The following is a 19,100-nucleotide window of genomic DNA, read 5'->3' as shown; positions in this document are numbered from 1 at the left end:
CCCTTAAACCTCACAACTCCTCTAAAACATTATTCTGCATGTATTGTTCCAACAATTTCCATTTTTTTCTATGTAGTTTGCTCCTACCCTTTTCTAAAGATCCCATTTCCAGTCCCTTTATTTCTGTTACAGTATTCACTACTTCAAATACAGTTGGTTTAGACTTTGATTTACATTTTGTAGTAATTGCTTTTTTTGGCAGCACCAGAATTAAAATAAAGAATAACTTACTATGTCTTTGAATTTAAAATTCTATATACCATCTCACTAAATAAATAAATAATTTCCTTAGGTATACCCATTTACTCACCCAATATTTCTGACAAAGTACTCTGTATGGATTTTGTAAAGTCTGAAAACTTATTACTCTCCCAAAACATATGTTCCCAGTTACCTCTTTCTTCCACATCACACCTCCAACATTTGCAATCTACCTGAGGAAAAATTATTTGGGGTTTGCTTACGTATAAAAATACCAATGCAAATGCTTCCAAGCAAAAATCTTAAGTTTTCTAGACTTTGTTGCATATTTGGGAGCTACATATATATATATATATATATATATATATATATATATATATATATATATATGTATAGAAGCACTTTATTATCTCGAAATACTGAAATCTCGAATTTCAGTATCTCGAGACGAATATGCCGAAAGTGTAGTTGAGTGAAACTGCACTTGCTTGAATTCAAAGTGTCGAATTTGCGGTTGTGGTGGCACGGTATGTGGGATTTGCTGTGTTTGTAATGTGCGGTGTGCTGTGGGATATGGGGTGCGTGCCATTGTGTGGATGTATGTGGAGATTCAGATAAGTGCTGTTTTTTTAAGGGTTTTGGGTAGGAATTTGAGTGTATGTGAGTGTGTTGGGAAGTTTTAGGTGTAGTTTAGGGTAGGTAGGTAAGAGTGTGAGTGTGTAAGTGTTGAGAGTGGTGGTGTTTGTATGTATGTGGTGTGTTTGTTTGTGCAAGGGGAATATAGAGTATGTAGTGGTGGATTTAGTGTCTTTGTCTTTTTAGTGCAACCTCAGAATTAGTATATATAAGTAGTGGGGGTGTGGGGGGGGTGCTGCCTCCCACATGGGGGGGTGTAGGGGGCCTTCCCCCCCTCTTATATGTAGGGTTTGTGTGTGTTTTGTTGGTTTGCCATTGTGTGGGGAGGAAGGTGTATGTATGTTTGTGTGGTGGAGGCTGTATTTGAAAGTCACGATTTTGAATTTTGCGCTTTTGGGGTTTTGATGTTGTGAATGTTCGGCTGTATAGTCTCGAGATACTGAAATTCGAGATTTCAGTATTTCAAGATTATAAAGTGAGTCTACACACACACACACACACACACACACACACACATATATATATATATATATATATATATATATATATATATATATATATGTATCCTTCCATTATTTCATTGTAAATTGCTTATCCAGTCATTCTTCTCAATCTTTTCTAATATCCAGCGATTGATTCCTGTAGTTATTATGCAATAATTTATATACCCTACTAATTGTCTCTTTTTTATTAGCAGCTTCTTTTCTAGATTCATCTAAAAACTCACCCAGAGTAGGTCTTTCATTTAGGAGTCTGCTATCCTATTATATTTGCTTATATGCTGATATCAGTCCCTGATAGGAAGGGCAGTTTCTAGCCTGAGATCCAGATGTCTTCTTGGCCTCTACCCATTCTGTTTCCTTTCCCTCAATAATCATTTGCCACAATCCCTTGGTTCTTTTCCCAGTTTCATCCAGTAAATTCCAGCCCTCTCTTGCCTGTTCTCTGTACCCCCTACTTGAAGTCATCCCTATTGGCAGAATCTCCTTTCTCCATTCTCGCCTTGGCTTAGTTCTTAGATAATTTTCTAATACCTTATAAATATAATATTCTGTATGGTTTAAGATCTGCATACCAAATCCCACTCTCTCTTTATTTCTTGAATTTCTTCCATTTCATCATCACCCCTTTCCACTTTGAATTGCAGCTTTCTGCTTTTATGTATATGAGCCTTAACTGTGTAGCTCTAAAATATCCCTTCAAATCATGTAATCCTAAACCATCTTGTTCTATTGGAAGGATCAAATTATCCCACTTGACCCTTGCCCTCTTCCTTTCCCTGATAAAATCCTTCGTCTCTTTATTAATTACTATTCACAGCTGCTCCTCTGGTTGATAAAATATGCCTGACCTATATATAAAACTAAAGGGACTAAAAACATTTGCACTGCTTTTCTCAAGAAGTTCTAGTATCACAGCTATGTGTTGAACCTTCATACAGTAAATATAGTGCTGAAGATGGGTTTGCAGCACAGCTTCTACGTACTTAAAGTAGACAGAGGGACACCTGAGTACAGTTCTTACAGGAACTGTTAAGATACATTGCCAGTAAGTGTTCTGTGGCATGCATTTTATATAAGCCATCGCATATTGCCCAGGTACCAGCTTCCAGACATTTTGAGTCTAATACATCCTTGGACACTTTCAGCTAAGTAGAAGATACTTTACATGTCTATGAAAATCCTTTCTCCATTAGGACAATGTCTTTTTTTCTTCCAGTTTAGCAGTTCTTTTGTCACCAGATATGACTCTTAAAGGAGTCGTAAACTACTCCAGTTTTGTTACCAACCCCTCCATATGTCTTCTTGATACTTATTCTCCGTCTTCAGACTCTTTTTCTGTATTGCTAGGATAGAGGCAGTAACAGCATGTCAGACTGAGAATTAAGGCCTGTAGAACACACAAGATATAGAGAAAGAAATGTTGCTCCACTGAGGTTTTACACACAGGTAACTGAAGCCCATCCTGTCATATCAATCACAGCCCGTGTTGTTGTTGTCTTTTGGCTTTTCCTGGTTAGGGGTCACCACAGCGGAACTCCGGTCTGCTAATGATTGGCAGTTGATTTTCACGAACACCAAGGTGCCAGCTCAACATTCAACCTTCAGCTAAGGCACGCCCATTTACGCAAATCTTTCGAACGCCCACCCAACCGTGGGGAGGACATGCAGACTCCACACAGAAGGCACTCCCTGCACTCCAGCCGGGAATCGAACAGGAGAACCTCTTGCTGTCAGGCAACAATGCTACCGCTGCACCACCGCGGCATGTCTATCAATCACAGCCCATAATAACTTTAATTTCTTAAAGGTATGCTACATTGTACACATGATATGACTTGACAAACATAACGTTTACAAGGTACTACCAGATATGCGGAGCAATGCGGGTCATGTAACCCAAGTGACTATTTCATGTGTCATTTCTCATAGGTGATCATGGAGCCAAGCAAACATGTAACCTGCTTCTCTATACAGAATGTCCATGTGAGAAAGGAGACCAGAAAAATGGAAGACTAGATTTTTTTTTTCATAACTTATCTGAATTTTTAGCAGCTGTCTTCAGTAGACTTCCTGTTATAATTAAGTTTAAAAACTGAAACCTATAGATGGTCTTGTAATTCAAACAGTATACAGCAAAATTATTAGATCAACCTTTGACTCAGTATTTTTGAAGAACACTGTTATTCGCGATAAGCATTTTTTGTATACTTATCATAACTATATGTCTTATTGCCACAATTTCTGTATAATATAGGTTTAATTTTTCTGTCTAGAAATAAGATTCAGTGGTATATTTTCAATAGTTCTGTGCTTACTGTGTTTATTATTTGGAGAATAAAATAATTTTAGTGATATGTTGGTAACTGGGTTGTACAGCTGAATGTATGCCAGTTTTCCATAGAGGCCCATATAAAAAGTCCCACACAGATATTATATACATGTAATAAATGAAAAGCAGCAAGCACTATTTTAACACGTTGATGTGACTGATAACTAATGGCTAGCAAGGAAATCAGCAACTGTGGCAGTTGGTCAAGTAAGGCCTGCTGTGGGAGGGATTTGGTGAGGTCATGGAGAATGACTTTGAGGTGTAAACCATGCAATGATTCGGAGAGATTACATTGTCAAGGTTGTTCACAGCAAGGGTAAAGAAATGCCTTCCTCAAATGGTGACATTATCAAGAAGTGGAAGGAGAACTTGGAGAAATTTCTGAGCCTATTCACATGCTTTCCCTTGAGGCATCAGTTCCTGAAGCAGCTGGTGGGATTAGGTCCATAACTGTAACTTAGATCATTGCAATGTTTAAATAGTTCCACTAGGAAAGACTGTGGGAGCTTATAAGATCCTGTCAGACATGCTGAATGTGCTGTATATTATAGGGGTGTCTTGGATAATATATCTTTTCAGTGTTACATGAAAGGTAAGGAGAGTAACTCTGGACTGCAAATTCTACTGGTGGTTCACATTTTCAGAACATGGGCAGAAGGGTATGTTCAATTTATAGATGGATGACACACTTCTCAGGCTCCTTGGAAGACCTATATCAGGGATCTGTAAAGCAGACTTTGTCTGATAATTGAGCTTCTAATTAGGATAATCAGTGTAGAGTTTGCTCTGGTAGTGAAACAGAAGATTCTTTCTTTCTTTGTTATTGCTAAGATATTGAAAAGATTGTGGGATTCTGCCAGTATGGTGCCTGTGTGTTTTGTAAACCTGGATAAGACATGACTACATATCCCTAAATGTCTATTACAAGGCAAGACAATAGTATGGTATCTCGGGCCACTGTTGTTTGCTGGCTGATCCCTCTGTTTGCTAAGTGAAAGTTTTGCCCCCATTGCTGGCATTAAGTTAAATACATTTGAGGTAGATGAAGGAATCTGCTAAAGGCAAGTCTAATTTTTCTTTCAGTTTGTTATTGTCGTATCGCAGGATATTAGGGTGCACCTGAGGTTTACAGAGTATCCAGTTTAGAGATGTAAGTGCTACATCTTTGCTACTTGCGGAAGATGTTTTCTTCTTGTCCTGTAGTGCTTGTTATCTTTGCGAAAGTTCATTGTTGGGTATAAAACAAATAGAATAAAACTCAGCACCTCCATAGACATGGCTCTATCTCAGAAAAGAGTAAATTGCTTGCTGTCTGTAGATTGAAAGGGAAACTGCTAGCTAAAGTGGAGGAGTTTAAGTATCTTATGGTCTTGTTCATGAGTGACAGTAGGGGGGATTTGGAGACTGACCAGCAGATTGGAGGAAATTGGAAGAATTATGTTATATGGGTACAGTGCCAGCAATACTACACTCTACTGGACAGTAGTAGAGTGGGAACTGAATCATAGGATGCACCTGTCATTTTATAGTCAGTCTTTGCCCCATTGTCATCTGTGGTCACAAACTTTGGGTAGTGACTAAAAGGATCAGCTTGTGTATACAAATGTAGAAATGATGTCACTTTGCAGGACAGAGTGGGGGTCTCCACTGCAGGAGGTTTAAGGTATTACACAGTGAAGACTCTAGCTTGGCTGGGTTTTTATTGCAGTTTTTACTGAATAGTTTGTGTTACCTTTTTACCCATTGGTTTGGATGTTATTTGGGATATTTGCAGGCACCCTAATTTTATAGATATCAGGCTTGAGTTTAAGCTTTACATTTTTAAGTATAGCCAAACAATTCGCTTTTACTATAGTGTTGAAGCCAGAAGAGTCTGAAGCATGCATGTCTACAGCTAGTAAGAGCTGTCTATTACTGGCCTGAATGTACCTATAAAGACTTGAAATGTAAAAAGTCATGGGGATTTGGAAGCCATGTAGCGGAAACACTGGTATGTCATTTGCATAGATCCCTAGGGCCTTCACTACAGGAGTTTTAAGGTACTACACAGTGAAAACTCTAGCTTGGCTGAGCCTTTCTTGCAGTTTTTACTGAATGGTTTGTCTGTGTGACTTCTTTAACTTTTGGATTGTATATTTTAAGAAAAGAGTTTTAAGAGTACAAGAAGATATTGCTTGAGGGTATAAGATGGACTGCTTGGGGAGCTACAAGGAAATATTTGTTTACAAAACAGGTTATGAACAATTGAAACAGCTTCCCTGAAGAACCTGTATATCCTTCTGATGTACAAACTAAAAAGAATGTTGTTTTCTAGGGAAAAAATTATATTTTTGCCATTTTTATATGGTACAGCAAAATGTGTATATTTTACTTGCTCTGAGAAGCATGCAAGTATTTAAGATTCTATTATCTGTTTCCCCAAAAGCTCTTAGGCTGTGGAAACCAAAATGTATGTGGGATTATAAAAGGTCTTGTCTAAAACAAATTTCATAAGAATCTCCTGAAACAGTAGGCAGATATTGTTATTCAGACAATGGTCTTTGTAAATTGTTTAAATGCAGTGTTTACAAAACAACTAGTTGAGAACAAATGCATAGTTTTCAGTTCTCTTCTAAGTAAAATAAACAAAAGCTGTCAAAAATATTAATATATAATGTTGGTATGATTTCATCCCTGAAACCAATATATGTTTCTGTTTAAAAGTGATTTTTTTTATTCATTGTATATGCGAGGCACAAAATGATGTTATTATTTGATTTTTTTTTATTTAACATTTAAGATGTAGTTGCTCGTTTGAGGGTAGGAACCCAGCTCATTTGCATTTTATAGGTAATTATGCCAGCAATGCTTCCTGAAAATTAAATTAAAAAATGTTGAATCATTTTGAAGATGTATGGTTGTACATATAAAGAGCAAAAAATAGCCCAAAACAGCTGGTATTGTGGGAACACACCTTCTGAAAATGCTCAAAAATTAAAGAGTTAACTAAACCATAATAAAAAGACAAATACAACTAGCAACATGCATGCTCACAATAACTTGGTTTTATTAAAGATAGTTCCCTTCATTTCCCAGTGCGGTGATAGTCTTCTTGACCTTGACCTTACTTAGCAGCTTAACCCCTCCCGCTGCTACCTCTAATGTCATTACCTCAAGGTCCAACAACCTAACAATAACCTTCTCCCTTAAAACACGCCAGAAAAAGAACAGTATTTTGTGATTGTGCTAAATTAAAAATAGACTTCCTGTTATTTACATACCATTTTAACAGCTCTAAATGGTGTAACTCTCCTAATATCCCAGTACCAAACGTCATTGCATACTCCTCTGAACTCTGTTCCTTTATGGACAGATGCATCAAGCAGTCCATTCTCATCTACCATAAGAGTTATGGTAAATTCAAAAATAAGCTCATGTGATTCCATAAAAAAGCTTTACAACAAAAAGAAGAAATGTCCGATTACCTGTAACAGTTCCATACCCCAGCCATACAGTATTTAAATAAGTAAGTACCTGAAGCACACCATCAAGGACTACAAGTCCAGGTATGAACTCAAGGTCACTGCCAATCCTAAAGATGACCACAAGGTCTTCTTTAGTTTTATTAGGAAGCTTGCAAATGGTGCCCATTAGTGAACAAAGTGTATTTCTGGGGGGGGGGGTCCACTATGCTCTTGAAGCTACTTCTGATATACTTGCAGACAAATTCAGAGTTACTTTCATGATCCCTATCCTTCTAGAACCCCCCTCAGTGCAAATCATTCCATCCCTTCCCAAATAACTCTGGATTAAGTTATAGTTGCACAGCCCAGTGCCATCAATAGTAACTCTATGGGACCTAATAATATCCTCAAGGGTTGGCCAGTAAGTATCAAGTACCACTTAGCCAACCCTGTCTTAAATCTCTTCACTTTAAGTCTGTCTGTGGTTATATCCCTGAAGTGTTGAAAATGTTCATAGTAGTTCCATTATATAGAGGTGGCTCCATGATAGACCTCAGCAACTACATAGGCCTATTAGCCTCAAAAGTATAATCTGTAAATTTATGAAGGACATAATTGCCAATATGTTAAACAGTGACATAGGTGGTCTACAACGTCTGTACCCAAAGTGACATAGGCCAAGACTGGGTAAATTTTTCTTTAAAAGGGTTCTTTTAGTCTTTGATGAGGGCCTGACAATCCATGCTACTTATTTTGTATGAGCCTTGCCTATTTAAAAGAAGTGCTTGCACCCTGTAATCCTGTTCACCCACTTTTTTAACATGAAAATGGGCTACTGTTGGTTTCCCAAACCTAGCATGACATGTCAAGTAGGAATTCTTTTATGTATGAGATGACATTCCAGTGAAAGTCATTATCTCCCCGGATTTAAGTACCATATGGGTGTCCTTAGAGGTGCATCTGTTTCGTAAGGCATGTAATGATGTCTTGTAGTAACCATAACCTGTTGTTGTTTTGTTCTGAACTGTTACAATCCATTAGATATATGGGTTTATTTGTGTTTGTTATGTGTGTGTGCGTGTGTGTATTTGCTATCTTTGTACAGTATTTAAAATTTCACAAACATGGCAAAGTCAAAGCCAGTTCAGTAGAGGTCTAATTACAGCCAGTGCTTGCCTCAAAAATGTGTCTTTTGTGGACATATGAGGCAGCCGCTTGGCTTTTGGCTGACATTTTCACCAAGCATAACGGCTTAGATGATAATGCCTGGAGTTGGTCCTTACTTGGTGCTTCAATTGATGCAGGACTTGGCTTTTGAATTAAGGACACTGGCAAGAATATACTATGTACCCTATAATATATTTGTAATGGGGGGTAGCAAAACTAATGAAAAGTTTGTTGAAATGTGTGTGCAGTTTGCATATTAAGAAAGCTTTCTGTCCATTTCTGGCTGCTACTAGTGCTAAAGAGAACAGTTTCACACATATGCAGGCCACTGTCTTACCCGGTCCCCATTATTTAACAGGTTTATTCTAAATGATAATGTTGTTGCTGTAGCCTTTTCATGCCTCACTTATTTCGCTTCCTGTTCTGATCACTTTTGGGGAAGGGGTGTGAAGACTGACTTACATGACTGATTTAAACTTCTTTTATGGAATTAAAAGTGAGGAAGGGCAGCAGTGAGCAGCATATGTCAGTCTGTTGAAAGGGGATCTGATGGTAAGCTAGAAGGGACATGTCACACATGATCATTTTTTTTTAAATTGGCTGCAGTGATCTGGAGGGCTGAACTGATTACGTTAAATATAGGTACAGGTCAGTGGTTCACTTGTCTTTAGTACCTCATTATTCATATTTGCAAGTTTGTTCATCTTACATGCTCATTTCAGGTTCTGTTCTTTAAACTCAGGTACTGAAGATAAACATGAATTCATTATTGGATATGCTATATCACTCTGACTGTGATGTCTGTGTCCCTTCCAATTTACTGGAAAAGCACCCCAGCTACAGAGGTGCCCTAGGCAGCCGTCTAATTGGTCTGTGCCTAAGGCCAGCTATGGGAGGTTGGCTACTTTTCTACAGAGAAGTTCTGTAACTAGGGCAGGTTTATGTGGGCAGCCCTGGGTGGAAGCTATTGGGGAGGTGTTAGGAGGTGCCAGTGGTGTGGGAATGCAGGACTGGCATTTATGAATGCTGATAGTACATTTGTAGTTATGGCTGAAGTGCTGTGTGTGGTGATTTAATTATAGCAAAGCTGCTTGTAACATTTTTTTTTGGTCCCTTTGGACCTCATTTTTAGCAGCCTTCCCCAGTGCCCCACGTCCACACTGGGTTTAACAGCCAACTTCCTCTTCCCTCAGACTTACTCTGGTGTTGTTGGGGTTGGTCAATGATCTTAAAAGTGTCCTGGGAGCTCGGACATCTGTTTATATGCCCTACGCACCTTCTCTTTCCTTTTCCCAGTCCCTCACACTTGTTGATTACATCACCAATGAGCACCCTCCACCATGATGAATACATCTATCCTCCTATGTTAACTGGGCTGTAGTTAGGGAATTTATCCCTCTGCACAACCAAAGCAGATTAAGTTGCTTGTTACATTAATAACAAACAGCTTGTCACAATTTTAAATAATTTTTCCCCTGCCTTCAATTTGTGAAGACTTACTCCCGGCTGGATAAAATCAATATCAGTTGTAGTTTTTGAATTTTAGCTTAATTTATTTAAAAACTTAATAGAACACACTATGCATTTTTTGATCAATAAGAAGTAAGAAACTCTAATGTTTGCAGCTGACAGTCAAAAAGAGAAACCGTAATATGTTTGGTGTATTAAGTTTATTAAAGCATATTAGCAAGTTTTTTTTTTTTTTCTTAAGTGAATAGGATACATTAACAAAATCACGTTTTGCTTAAGAAAAGATAAGGTTCCTAGGGCTGTGTTGCAATCAGATATTAGTTGTACAGCTATGCCCATGCATCTTGAAGAGATTTTTATTTCTGTTTTGTAGTACAGTGAAAATCTCGAAACTTGGAATTCATGGTAAGGGAATCATGACATTTAAGTGATCAAGGACTTTTGAACAGGACATCAAGGACATTTCCTGTAAATAAACTCACTTAAGAGCAGGAAGATTAGAGAACAGTGGTAGTGTCTCTTAGAATAATAACTGCAGGGTGGGTAACCATTAATGGCGAGGGGGAGGGGGGGTGAGGGCAGCAGTGTGGGACCTTGGAGTACAATTTGAAAATACCTGGCTATGCCCAGCTTTGAGTCTGTGCTGTTTGGCTTTCCTCTCATTCCAGCCTCCAAAGGAAGGTTATTTTTATTACTTGAAATTCTGTCCACCAGTTACTTTTTGCAGAGGGCCTTCAGAATTGTTTATAAATGACACATACACATTACGTGCATTACTGTGCACAAAGCTATTTTACAGTGTTACATATTTTTCTTCTGCCTTCCCATATGTAGACGGCTACTTCTTCCAGTCTCTGTAATCAGATTTTCCACTGAGATGCTCAAGAGTATTTCTCATTTCTTTCCAGACTTCTTAAAGCAAGGCCTAATCACTGGGTTGCAAAGAAGCTCTCAGGACTTCTTAAACTGAAGGATTTAGCGTGTAAAAAATGGAAGGTGTTTCCCAATAAAGTGACATAAGACAAATTTATTATTATTAAAAAATCTAGCTGAAAACAATGAGAACCATAATTAAAGCTGTCCTCTTACTGTACCAGTAAAAGCTAAAACAATGCAATATAAAGCAATTCTGGAATCTAGTAAACCAAGTTGCAGACCATAATACTTTCTTCATGCATTTTTAGAAATGGCTTCAAACTGAAGCCAAATTATCCTGTCTTTTTAATAAGAGTGGTCTCCTAACTTAATGACCCCTTTCCTTTTTATATCTTAAAATTATCTTCTTTTATAATTGATCATTCTGAATAGTCTAACTCCAAATGCTTTCACTCTGTACTCCCTTCTCCTCTTAATCCTTACATCCACTTCACCCCATTGCCTCCTTCCTCTCCATCTGCTCAATTTCTCCCCTTTCTATGTTTTCCTGTCCCTCATCTTTCCATATCTCCTCCTTTCTACCTTCTACTTCAGTCTTCTCCTTTCTTAACAAATTTTGTGAATAATATTCCCCAATCCTTTCATTATTTTCTCAACACATTTTGCATGAAATATGGTACTGATTAAACTGATAAATAAGAACAATATATTTCAGTGTAGTCTTGTATAGATTGTTTTCCGTGTATTCTGTATACCGTTATGTTTACTTTGCAATAGTCAATTGCCTTATTTTTCATATACCAGCTTATTCTACTTTAATCTGTGTATTAGTTTATCATATATTCCTATAATTCTTGAATCACTGGTGGGCAGGGAATGTAAAAGTAGAGGAAATACCATAAATATGAATGCAAGAAGAGCAAAGTCAGAAGGAATGGAAGGATAGAAAGATGAAATGCCTGAATAGCAAAAGTAAAACATACGATCAGAAGGTTGTAGCAGGCTGAGAACAGTGAAAAGTATAAAAGGAGATAGACTCTAAGAGTGAAATAGGAGGCAGACTAGAAGAGCCAATACAGCTAAAGAGTGAATAGCAGAGCAGAGATAAAATTAAAGAGTGTAGCTAGTGAAAGGGAGATAGAATCAAAGATTGAATAGAGGAGCCTAAATGAGAGACAGAGAGAGAAAGAAAAAAAACAGTACCAAGAGCCAAACAAGTGAAAGTTCAAAACAGTACCTCAAGAACAAAGGATATTGAAAAGGAAATACCAAAAGTGGATGAGTTAACGCAAACTCTGCTACCAAAAGATCGAATAGCACAGCATGAAGGTTTGCAGAATGCAATATTAATGAACATTGACAGGTGTAAACTGCACTGAAGCACCATGTCTAGCATAATAATAATTATATGATGCCTCCACTGCCATGACCGGACAAATGGATAGCACATACATACATACATGTTAGAAATGAGGATGTTTTTGCCCAAGTGCTTCTTAGCCTGCAGCTGGACAGTCAAAAACCTTACCGTGAATTTGGAAATGTCATCAAATGCCATGGATGAGAAGGACTTTGTTGAGACTGTAATTTTCAAAGCAGATCAAAGACACCCACCTGGGACAATAGGAGAGATGTACAGTTATCTGCATAATCAAAGGGGCAGGAAACTACTGCAAAAAGAGGTTTATTTATATGTACAACAAAAGGAGGTGAAATTGTGAAGAGCTGTAACAATAACAATACTATGCTCAACAAGTTAATAGCACCTCCTAAATGCGATGGAGGTGTTAATGCATGTAGTGGCTGAGAAACTCCTTATGAGATTTACATGCAGTAGGGATCCACCATGCAGGGTTATGAAAGATTTCTGTAATACTGTGGACAGTAATCTAGTGCACAGCATTCCATGTGGGATGAGCTCTTGTACACATGATCTACCACGAGAAGGGCTTGATACTGATCCTGAGTAATGGCTACTTAAAGAAGTTTTCCTCATCAAGAGATACACCTGTTATGGAGACTCTGTTGTGAAAGTGCTGTTACTTACAGCTGTGGACAGCATGTTCCGTCTAAGCTAGGGAGGACAGTGGATGGTGGATGTCACATTTGTGAAGAAGGGGCATATCATATGCCAACAGCATACCATATGTGGTATATTAAAAATAGACAGCTACTCTAAGTGTTTTCATTAGAATATGTGTGGATGAGTTACAAGACACTGCACACCTATTATATAATGTGGACCATGCTGCTGGAGTTTGTGCATGAGCATAATCTCAGTGATGAACCTGCATATGTCATGTCCGACTTTGAATGTGCAACCATATTCAGTGTAAGAGCAAACCTTCGGTTGTCACAGCCTAAAGGCTGGATCTTCCATTGTTCTCAAAGTGTATGGCAGAAGGTGCGGTGGCATGGCATTGCCAAACAATACAGCTATATTGTCCACTTGAAGGTCAGTGCCAAATGTTTAGTAGCCCTATTATTTCTTACACAAATGGAAATATCCAAGGCTTTTGCAGAGTTGACAGACTTGCTTCCAATATGCCCCTTACTGATGTACTTTGAGGACATCTTTACACTATGTAAGTATATGTATGGCACATGGTCTTCTAAAGTACATCAACTTGCCCCTGACTATCTACTGGAGTTCTTGTGTGTTGGTAATCTCTGTGCTGGGAGCTAAAAAGAAGCAAAACATTTGTGGATGCCTGCCACTATCAACTATGTTGCTTGTTGGGCAAGCATTTACATTCTGTTGTTGAGGTCCTAATGTCTGCAACTACTGGAAGACCACAATGGTACTCCAGCCGTGTTAATCAGAAATGATTAAAGACTATTGGGGAATACAAGGAAGAATACAATATCTGAATTTCCTTAAGAATGTGTCCTATACCATGAAGCTTTAAGTTGGATTATGCACCACTATGGCAGACAAGGTTGAGAGTGCAATATACACCAGCCTTAATTTTTTTTTTTGCTTCACTGTAAACATGTACCTTTAATATAAAGAATGTATGCCATTTAAATTTGACCAGTTGGGCTAAACATTATGCAATCAGGAAGCCTAGCACTGCTTTCTAGGGATATTGCTACAGTGTCAGACATTCACTAGACTCCTGCACAATGCCACAGATGCTGGGGAGACAACTGCACAGTGATACTGACTACTTTTACATCTTGCATTCATAAGTTTATATATCTATCTGTCTGTATATGTCAAGTCTCTCTCTCTCTGTAGATATATATATATATATATATATATATATATATAAATATGGTTTACCACTAGAATTTTGAAGCGAACTCCGTCGACTGAACTGTTGTCGTGCACGGAAGTTTGAAAAAGGTAATATCGAAGACCAAAAGCCAACCTAGGAACAGGTTTTAACATGGGTCGAGATAGGTGTTCAGTGTTATTGCCAAACTACAAACCTCTCCCCTATCTCGACCCATGTTAAAACCCGTTCCTAGGTTGGCTTTTGGTCTTTGGTATTACCGTTTTCGAATTTCCATGTTTGACAACAATACAGTAGATGGAGTTCACTTCGAATTTCTAATAGTAAGCCATATATATATATATATATATCTTTGGTTGCATGCATTTCCTCTATGACATGATGCCTGTGCTTCTGCTGCTGCCACAGCAGTTGTGGGTGGGCTATGTATCATTACAGTAGGCCATTCTATAATGTGACACTGCATTGTCTTGTATGCCTTCTGACATTCTCCTTTTCTTGCTCCCAACTTAATGATCCCAACATTCTGCCCTTTAATTACATCACTATTCACGTTACCTTGATTTCTATCTTTAACTACTACTTTGTTTACAATTTACTAAAGTTAGCAATTGACAAATTGTCATGAATCCCGAAGGAAAAGATCTATTTGGATCAGTGAACTACCTCAGCTAAACTTTAATAAATAATGGGGGTATGAGCTGAAGTAGAGAGGGGGAGCTAAGTCATCATGATGTGCACCAGTCAAAGGCACACATGCTCCTGAGTATAGCATTCAAAGAAATTTCAGAGACATGTAAAGCCAAAGAGATCAGAAGAGAAAATGTCAACAGTTTATCCAATGTAAAGAGCTTTCTTGCATATCACATGATATGAGGATTCATAACTGTTTTTTACTTATTCATTATAGCCAGAGGACATAAATCGTAGGAAAACAAATGATAAATGATGTATGTTTTAACATGTGTTCCTAAATACTCAGTCTACTGGATCTGCAGACTAGGCCGCTCTCTAATATTTGACTTTTGCCTCCACCAGGCAACAAATGGGCTGGAGGGCATTTAACCCTGCTGGAGGAATGCATGGGTCAGTTGGGATCAGGAAGAGGAACCTTTCAGCTGATCCTGCTGACAAAATAAATGTGTTCCTAAGTACTTGTAGCCACTATCAAGCAACCACAGAGCAGCATAGTATTAATTTATGTCTGCTAGCTGCTTGCCAGCAATACCCACATGATTGAGTCTTGTTAATAAATAGCCAATTGTTGAAACTTTACTAACTTACTCTGAGTTGCAGTGACCTCAGAGTTGATTTTATCAAGTAAGACAGTGAAGGAAGTTTTGCCCCCATGTAAGAAAACAATTTGAAGTGTTGGCAATTCCTCAGACTGTTAGTTGGGATAAATCATTCAGGTGTCACTACAAAGTGGCTACTGGAGTGAACACCATATTCAGCAATATCTTGTATGGTAAGTTAGCAATCATTAAGCATGGTTTTTAGAAATCATTTTGATATCCTAAGTTTGAGTTGCAATTGCCTATAAGAGCAAAGATGGTTCAAATTCATAAACCTACAATTTTCAATAAGAATATATTGTAACCCATTCTTGTTTTTCTATTAGCTTTTATTATATTTATACTTTTAGAACACAGTGTGTGTGTGTGTGTGTGTGTGTGTGTGTGTGTGTGTGTGTGTGTGTGTGTGTGTGTGTGTGTGTGTGTGTGTGTGTTACACAGTTTTGCTTCTTTTTTCTGTTTTCCTGCATTTTTTTCTCTCTTTTACAGGTGCCCAACAAAGTGAGAAGACTGCAGATCCAGACTGCCACAGCACTGCTACTCTCACTGCGCATTACCCACCTCTACTTTATGACTTGGAGGCTGACCCTTCAGAAAACTACAACCTGCTTGCTAGTGGTGAGGCAGAGAAGTACACAAGCCTGCTACAACAGATAGAGCTAGAGAAAGCAAAGTTTGAAGCTGGGATGGAGTTTGCTGAAAGTGAATTAAACAAGGGTGAAGACCTCAATCTGCAGCCTTGCTATAATCCACAGTGCACCCCCAAACCATCCTGCTGTCATACGCCTGACATAACTCTGTGATATATGTGTGTGCATTGTCACTCTCAGAAGACAGGAATCCTCAATGTAGCTCAGTAATTATTTGGGATGTGTAAGGTTAACAGTGAATTTGGGTGCATCTAGTCTTTGCTTTGTACTGAAAACCTAGCTCTGCAGCTGTACACTGCATCATATTGGACCTGCTTTGTGACAGAACAATGAATCAGATTATTTGCTCCACTCTACATTTAATAAAAAGGTGATTCAACTGTTAGGAAGCCTGAGAGATAGACTACTGATGAAGGAATTTTTAGTCCTCAGAGATTAATTCAACATTGAAAGGACTTAATAGTTAATTTGCACACAACTTAAGCATATCTAGCTTCATTCTAATAATAAGAAGGAAGGGAAAGCAAGATTATTACTCTGGAGCAAACTGTCTAAAGTTAAAACGGGTAGAATGTACTTTTAAAGCATTTGAGCAACAAATTTGCTTTGTTTTATAATTTGCATGTTCTTTTGCATTGAGTTCCGTTAACTGGCAGTGATCAATAGCAGTGAACAGCATTTTATAGTATAAGAATATTCTATATGGCTGATGTTTTTCTTAAGTATCTGCATCCAAAATTCCACTCTCTCTTTATGTCTTGAACTTCCCCATGCTTCATCATCATAAATATTCTATTTTGAATTATAACCTTCTTCTTGTGTTATATATATGAGCCTTAACTGTGTAGCTCCAAAATATCCCCTCATCAGATAATCCTAAACCATTTTATTTTTCTTGAAAATATAAGCTTATCCCAGTTAAATCTTGCCCTCTTCCCTTTCCCAGATAAATTTCTTTAACTGTTTTTTAATTATTATCCTTATTATCCATATTGAGGATACCTTAGAGCGGTGGAGATATGCTCTAGAGAGGAGAGGAATGAAGGTCAGCAGGACTAAGACAGAATATGTGTGTGTGAATGAGAGGGAGGATAGAGGAATGGTGAGGATGCAGGGAGTAGAGTTTTCAAAGGTGGATGAGTTTAAGTACTTGGGATCAACAGTTCAGAGTAATGGTGAGTGTGGAAGAGAGGTGTAGAAGAGAGTACAGGCAGGGTTGAATGGGTGGAGAAGAGTGTCAGGAGTGATTTGTGACAGACGGGTGCCAGTAAAAGTGAAAGGGAAGGTCTACAAGAGGGTAGTGAGACCAGCTATGTGGTATGGGTTGGAGACGATGGCATTGACAAAAAGGCAGGAGTCAGAGCTAGAAGTGGCAGAGTTAAAGATGTTAAGATTTGCACTGGGTGTGACAAGGATAGACAGGATTAGGAATCAGTATATTAGAGGCTCAGGTTGGACAGTTTGGAGACAAAGTCAGAGAGGCAAGATTGCATTGGTTTGGACATGTGCTGAGGAGGGGTGATGGGTATATTGGGAAAAGGATGCTAAGGATGGAGTTACCAGGTAAGAGAAAAAGAGGAAGGCCTAAGATAAGGTTTATGGACATGGTGAGAGAGAACATGCAGGTGGTTGGTGTGACAAGCAGTATGCAGAGGACAGGAAGAAATGGAAACAGATGATCCGCTGTGGCAACCCCTAACGGGAACAGCCAAAAGAGAAGAAGATCCTATCCGATGATCAAAGTTTCTTTTGACTAGAGTAAGGGATGAACTCTGCTTCAAGTAGTTGGGGAGCTTATTACATAGTGCAGGAATCCTTTGAGATCCTATATCCCTAACCAGGTGCTTGCAACAGTTGGAGCACCGTCAAAGGTTTCTCACCAGGAAAATCCAGGATATGAACACCCTGTTCTTCACAGATCACATTAAGGTCCCATCTCTGTACTCAGTTTCCTAGAAGTTACGGAGAGGTGATTTATGCCTAGAATGCAAGGTATCTTCAGATTCAGCTCTGCTGGATCCCTTGCACATCTAGAAGACAAACCGTACCAGAAACACTAGATCCAAGAACCTGCACTTTGTTTGTGACATAAATAGAACCTGGTGAAAGGACAAATATGTGACTCAAAGGATAAGATTCCCATCTATTTGAAGCAGAGTTAATTCCTGACTCTATACAAAAGACCGTTGATCATTGGATGGGGCAATAATTAATAAAGAGTTAAAGGAATTTATCTGGGAATGGAAGAGGGCAAGAGTTAAGTGGGATAATGTTGTCCTTCAAATAAAACTAAAATGTTTTTTGTCTGTTCTTTTCTTACTTCTGTTCCCCTCCCAGATGTGAAAAACAGTTTTAATGCTTTCAGAAAACATTAGCTTTTTGCTCTAAGAAGAATGTACTGGTTATCTTGAAATAAAACCAAATTACACACTGGTCTATTAAATTCATTAAAGTGTTAAGGCTGCTAAGGAGTCTGCTGTCTGCATTTCACTTCCCATAATTTCAAACTTTATTTTTCACTGAACTGTTTGTCATTGTACCTTTAAATTTTACATTTATGTCAGTAAAGAATGCTGTGAGCTCTCAGTATTAATTGTTTGCAACTGCAGACAGCTCATCTGCATGTCAAAGTAGTCAGCAATGAAACTTTGTAAATTTCACTCAGTACAAAATGTGCAAGTGCCTTCAGCTGTGGAGTTCTTGACTCTCACTGAACATTTGCTAATGGAAAAAGAACAAGTTAATATCTTTGCAGATGTTAGAAACTTAACATTTTTCATTGCTTTCATCATTAAAAAACACTTGTTTTATAGCTTAAGCTAAAGCTAAGATCATTACTCTAGTCATTCACCCTTTTATAAATTAGAGAAAGTATCCTAATTCTACACATAGTAGAATCAGTACAATTTTGTACCTCATTCTCACCCCAGCATCCCAAGAGCACAGCATGACAATTAACTTGCTTTTGTCCAGCTGTTCATCACTTGATATACTGTAAAGCCTATGTTTCTTACAACTAAAAATATTGTTTACTTTAGTATCTTATACACATATAACAGTCACTGAAAGGGTTCCCCCTGCATTTAAAATTACCCTGGCTACACACAAATTAAAACTGCTTTACTTTGTATAACATGAAATGTTTTATACAAATACTAATAAGAACAAAAAGTGTTTTACTTAAAATTACTTTTCCCTTTTAGTGCCCATCTAAACATTAATGATGTAAAGTAGGATATATGCTTTACGGTCCACCACCAAGTTTAAGAAAATCAACAAAAATCCAGTCTT

At 38.0% G+C, this 19,100-nt stretch overlaps 1 protein-coding gene across 1 annotated transcript in view; it reads left to right on the top strand.

Moving 5' to 3' along the window:
* LOC122815806 (arylsulfatase A-like) overlaps positions 1-16,922 on the top strand; it is a 351,804-nt gene extending 334,882 nt beyond the window's left edge. The window contains exon 8 of the mRNA XM_044088605.1: positions 15,649-16,922. Within this exon, the coding sequence (XP_043944540.1) occupies positions 15,649-15,962 (314 nt within the window). The 3' untranslated portion in view covers positions 15,963-16,922. The remainder of the gene's footprint in view (positions 1-15,648) is intronic.
* The last annotated feature ends 2,178 nt before the right edge of the window (positions 16,923-19,100 follow it).

The sequence above is a fragment of the Protopterus annectens genome, chromosome 11.part0 (genome assembly GCF_019279795.1).
Source record: "Protopterus annectens isolate FY-2018-M chromosome 11.part0, PAN1.0, whole genome shotgun sequence".
Lineage (NCBI taxonomy): Eukaryota > Metazoa > Chordata > Ceratodontiformes > Protopteridae > Protopterus > Protopterus annectens.
The sequence above is the reverse complement of the archived record's forward strand: the minus strand, read 5'-3'. Positions and strand labels throughout refer to the sequence as shown.